This window comes from Camelus dromedarius, chromosome 19 (assembly GCF_036321535.1).
Source record: "Camelus dromedarius isolate mCamDro1 chromosome 19, mCamDro1.pat, whole genome shotgun sequence".
In the NCBI taxonomy this organism is placed as follows: Eukaryota; Metazoa; Chordata; class Mammalia; order Artiodactyla; family Camelidae; genus Camelus; species Camelus dromedarius.
Window position 1 is genome coordinate 34,541,293 of NC_087454.1, and position 5,827 is coordinate 34,547,119.

The 5,827-nt window shown below is 43.4% G+C and overlaps 1 protein-coding gene across 1 annotated transcript; it reads left to right on the forward strand.

Moving 5' to 3' along the window:
- The first annotated feature begins 247 nt into the window (after window positions 1–247).
- Window positions 248–5,801, forward strand: LOC135318632 (10 kDa heat shock protein, mitochondrial-like). The gene has a single exon (XM_064476579.1). It carries the CDS (start codon window positions 2,812–2,814, stop codon window positions 3,286–3,288), a length of 477 nt encoding a protein of 158 aa, XP_064332649.1. The 5' UTR covers window positions 248–2,811; the 3' UTR covers window positions 3,289–5,801.
- The last annotated feature ends 26 nt before the right edge of the window (window positions 5,802–5,827 follow it).

Sequence of the window (5,827 nt, forward strand, 5' to 3'; positions counted from 1 at the left end):
CGGGGCGGGAGGGGGGGCCCGAGGGAAGGGAGCCCCGGAAAGGGTAGGGTGGGGCGAAGCCAGTGGCTCCTCTGGGGAAGGATGGAGGGGGCTTATCCGAAAGAATGGTCGCGGGAAACGGAGTTGTGCAGAGAGCCGGAGCTGCTGGTTCTGTTCTTCCAGATGGGGGCTTGGAGGGATGGAACGCCGCGGCGCGGGTCCGAGCTGAAGAGAGAGATTGAGAGTGAGAGATGGGGGTGGGGGGAGAGGGAAGGAGGGAGGGAGAGAGAGAGAGAGGTGTGCAGGGACTCAGGAAACATCTCGGCCTAGGGGACGCAATCCCCTCGGCAGAATGGGGTCCCGACCATCTCGAGAGGGCACTCACTCAAGAGAGCAAGACCAGGCCATCCCGAACAGGGGCAGGTGGGGACCCCGCACCTAGCAAGCTCGAGGGGTGTTGGGAACTTGGGCTGGGGAATGCGAGAAGGGCTCACCTCGTTGACCTCGCGCGCGTACCGCAGCGCCCTGTGCGTCTGTGAGCCCTCAGGCACACACCCACCAAAGGGAGACCCACGGGCCGAACGGGCTCGTGGCTGCATCTTGTATATCTGAGCTAGGTTAGAAGTGATTTTGCCCAGGGATCCGATGAGAAGAGTCTGGGTTTAACAGAATAGTTCTGGAGTAAGATTTAAAAGGTACAGGTAAGCTCCACCCGTGTGTGCGTGTGTAACTCCTAATAAACATGTGTATAATTTTTAGATCCACATGTGCTGCCTGCTTCCCCTGCTCCTGTACTTGGTGAGAGGCTCTTTCTGAACAAAAACTGGAGGAAAATCAGGAAGGCGCTCGCGCTCGCACACATACGCACACGAACCGCCCACAAATGCATTGCATTCCACAGCGGAGTAAACACGAGTATTGTACAGTGTTGGATTGTTTATGTTGGTGAGGGCTCCCTTTACTGAAGTTAATAGGAAGTTACCTGCATAGAAGGACGTGGACTGCCCTTGACTGAGCTCTTAGGATGTCCACAGCCTGTACCCAGCCCTGAGCGGCTGCACCCTAGTCTAGGTCACCCGGCAGGGCTCTAGGCTGCTTAGACCCTCAGTCGATGTGTATCCGAGAGTATGTCTGAAGATAAACAAAGGACCAGTGCATTGCCTGTTTTTTTTTTTTCCTTTTGTTTGTCTTGAAAGCCTGGCTCCCTTTGATTAGTTAAATAATATTGACATCATATATTAACATATCCTATATGGTTAATTATGTGTGGTAATTAGTTTAATTATTTGATATAACAGCTAATTCAGGAAGACCCGGGGCCCTGGGAATCCTGTTAAGTGGATTTCTCTGGTAGAAGGTTGCTGGGCTTTGAGAGGCAGTGGGGGAGACTCCTTCCCTTTGCTATAGATACAGGTTCATCTTCTGATACACCCTGAGACTTGAGCTTCCTGGGAGGACCAAAGACTATTTTGGTAACTAGCATATGTTGCCCCCCTCCCCCTTTTCTTTCCCTTCATGAAAAAGCTCTTCAATAATCATGCAAGTTAATGGAAAAGTGATCTATTCATTTCACAAGTATTATTTCAGGACAAGATTCTTTTTTTTTTCATCAGGTGGTGGTCAAGAATCTTGCATCAAAATCTGCATTATCATTATTGCAGTAGTGTATTTATCCACTTGGACAGAGAGCTAGCTGATTGTTCCAATTCTTTATCCAAATGTTAGACTAAATATGCCAGGATTTACACATTCAAATAAATGCATATTTCTCCCTTTCAGAAGCCTCATCTTGGCAAGCTGTGTACTAATTCTAGTGATGCTGTCACTGCCGAGAATAATTTTGGAACCCCTGCCTTGGAGTTGCCTTTGGAGTTGGCAGCACATTTAATGAATTGCCTCTGTGATGGCAAACCTGTCTCTGCTGGGAAACGGCCAAACACCATGTGGGGCCAACTTCGCTGGGGAATCGAAGTTGTCATAGGAAGTACGTCCATTAATGTAATGAAAGTCCTCTTGCAGGACTAGTGTCTCTAGAAGGGTCATGCAGTAAAGGGCATGTGGATGTGTTTACGATTGTAAAGTAGTTGGTTTGAAATGCAACTTGCAGTTGGGTGTTTGTGCCCTGGTGTGTGTGTAAGAACTGGTCCTGGAGCACCATGTTACACACGATGGCCTATTGGGCTGGAGAGAAGAAGGCTTTCTTCTCCCCTTCCATTACTCTTTACCATGCTGTTTCCATACTGTGCATTTTTACAAAACACAAAATGAACGAAAGACTTATTTTTTCACAAAAAATGTCCCCAGAAACTCACTTACCCCATGGGTCGTTAATGCCTGGTACCCGAGTTTTAAAGTAGAAAGATCTCTATAGAACCAAGAAGAGAATGATTTCCAAAAACCCATTTCAGTCTGGGGATTCCACAGCACACAGAGTGAAAAATGAACATACCCCTTTCCCATCTTTGTTTCCCTAAATTCCCATATATATATTTTCAGTTTATATAACATAAAGCTTCGTACAGCCATGGCTTGACTCTTGATCTAGCTGTGATCTTCACAAGCAATTTCATCTCTTTTGGCCTCTGTTTTCTTGTCCTAAAATGAAGATAACAATGAGTAGGTAGCTCGTGGGACCGTGATGAAGATTAAGTAAGATTTATGTGTGTAGAGCCTGAGACCAGTGCCTTGTACATTATCAGCGCTCCACAGAGTCTAGCTGCTTTTGTTATTAATAGTGCTCATTGATAGTTTTATATTAAAATTCCTTTGAAGCCATGTAGAAATCGATCCTTTCCAAGTAGTCATCATATTCCTTTTGGCTGGACTTTGCAAATGAATGTATCAATAGGAACACTTTGTATTTACTTCGTGTTTACTTTGTTTTTACTCTCCTCACTTTTTCCCGAGTTCATGTATCCGGAGGGCTGGACTGTGGGTTTCTCCTTGCGGCAGTGGCGGGAGGGGAGATTACGAACTGTGGGGACCAGAGTCATGGCAGGAAAGGCATTTAGAAAGTTTGTTCCACTCTTTGACCGCGTATTAAATGAAAGGAGTGCAGCCGAAACTGTAACCAAAGGAGGCATTATGCTTCCAGAAAAATCTCAAGGAAAAGTATTGCAGGCAACAGTAGTTGCTGCTGGATCGGGCTGTAAAGGAAAGGGTGGAGGGATTCAGCCAGTGAGTGTGAAAGTTGGAGATAAAGTACTTCTCCCAGAATATGGAGGCACTAAAGTAGTTCTAGATGACAAGGAGTATAAGGATTATTTCTTATTTAGAGATGGCGACATTCTTGGAAAATACATAGACTGAAATGTCACTATTGAAATGGTATCACGTGAAGCTGCCCATTCCACTAAAGTTCTGAAATCTTTTCATCATGTAAATAATTTCCACCTCTCTTTTATAATAAACTAATGATATCCAAACTAATGACATCCAGTGTCTCTAAAATTTAGTTTCACTGCACTGATAGAAACATTTCCAAATGAAAATATATAAATGAAAAAAAAAAAAAAAAGAAAAGAGTGACCTTGAAAGCAATTGTAGGTAGCTACTTTATTTTGAATTCAGGTATTTTTTAAAACAAACAATACTGCTTGGATTGGGTTTTAGGTATAGCGGTTTGGTAAAAAGCTGGAGAAAAATTGTTTAAAAGCTTCTCCTATAATTTTTTCCCTTGATCCAATAAAATATTATTCTAACAAAATAGCTGCAGTTCTCTTGGCATATACTGAAAGGCATGATTCTGGGGAACATTTGTTTCAGTTATACTGGAGTTTTGTTCTGCTGTGTTTTTTCGATGATAGGGAGGAAGAACCTGGCACGAAATTCTCAGCGCTTCTATAAATACTGACATTAATTTTTGTGCAGATGTGTGAATTTTATTTAAAATATTTATGTATAAATTAGGAAGATGCAAAAATGAATTTTATCTGATTTTTAATCAAATGGTTAGGAGTTACTGTGAAATAGATATTTCATGAAATGTTCCACCTTTAGTGAGAGTTCTGTCTGTTTCAGGGAAGTATGTGTAGGAAACAGAGGTACCAGAAACAGACTTCATCCTGCAGAAGTTCACATCACGTGCTCTCTTCAGACAATGCATTAGCAAGACATTCTTCCTTCTAACGGCTTATGGGGCTAAGGCTTAATGTGGATTTCACTCCATGTTCTTTTCCCTTTATTTCTTGGAGAAGGCTAAATATATCGATCTCTCAATAGTGTTCATATTTTTGATGTGGAATAACTCTGGATTAGATTCTGCTGTGCATTCAGAGGCCATAAAAGGAGAAAAGGGCTCTAAAAATACTTATCGGATTTTTAAACTGCTATAGAGTCTGCCCTCCCTGTGGGGCTGGCGGGGGAGCTGCATCCTCCGATTCAACCGACTGTAGATCAAAATGTCCACACAAATTTAATCAATAGTCAGTCTAGGAAAGAAATGGAAAATTTTATTTGAGCCAACCTGAGGATTATAACCTGGGAGACAGTCTCTCAGAGAGCTCGGAGGACTGTTCCAAAGAGGTAAGGGGGAGGCCAGGTGCAGGATTTGGGAGCGGGGGTACATGCAAAAAAGCACACATCTTGGGAGGAGGTTACTGCTGTTTGCAAGAAACAGGTATTTCAGTTAATGGTTTTAGTGCTTTTCTAAGTGTGGAAAGACACAAGAAACTGGATTTATAAAATTTTTTTCTGAAACATCTAACCACCTGAGGGCCGGTTCTGACAGTTTTCCCAGAGCACAGAATGCCTCATCCTGATCTTTGCCCTGAATTCCTTTCATGGTGTGCTGTGTAGGGTCAGTGACTGCAGGGGCTGAAATCCAGAAGACTGGATTCTTGTACAAATGGGTGGTGGGCAGTGCTCTTTGTCTGATAGTCCCCTCCCTTTTGGTCTTAATTGCTACTAAGGTTTGGGAGGCATTTTGTGACCACTCTGTCCCACAGTGCAAGGAACGCTCGTTCCCAGGTCAGGGGAGGATTTGGTTGACAGGCCACTCCATGTGCTGTTACTGGACTAGGCTCTGGTAACAGTAGCCAAAAGCCTCTGGACCGCCTGTCTGACTAGCCTGTTATGGTCCAGGAAATGGTTCTGTCTTGTTGCTTCTTCCCATATCTAGAGTTACACTATTACAATCATTTATCTTATCCAGCTATATATTTGATCAATCTTTTCAAGTCACCCAGTCATCATTCATTTCATCAGAGGCTCAGTCATACACTTGGTAATGCAGGGAACAAATCTTGTAAAATAGGCAGAATACAAGTAATATATCTAGTAACATCAATAAGGTCACAAGTAAGTTTTCTTTTTTTTTTAACAAAGGTTGAAATCTATTTTATAAGTAAGTATTTAAGGGAAGAGCTTCCATTAGGTGTGGCCCAGTATCTCCCCAGGTCGTCTGACCAGTCGATTCTGCATCAGTCACTGTCTTTAAGGAGAGTAATATGTTGGCCTGTACGTAAAGCTCACCAAAGATGTCTGCAGGTACAAGGTGAGTGGCAGGTCTCCGTTGTGACCCCTTAGACAACAGACGAAGGAATGTTATCTTCTAAGGAGTTACACGGCTGGCGTCAGAAGACAAACAATTGATCTCTGTGTTTGAGCAGGTACTTCTGCCATTGGTGGGGGGGTCTGGTTAACGCACAGAGCAGATGCACAGTGCACAGCAGAGGGGAGGGAGGAGGCCAAAGGGCAGAGGAAATTTTCTGTTTAAATTTTCCTTGCCTTGCCTTAAAATGTGAATTGAAACAAACATCAGAAAATATTTGGGAAGAGAAAATTCCAGAAAGTTCCAAGAAACAAAACTTGAATTTGTCATACGCCAGCAACTATTTACATAGCATTT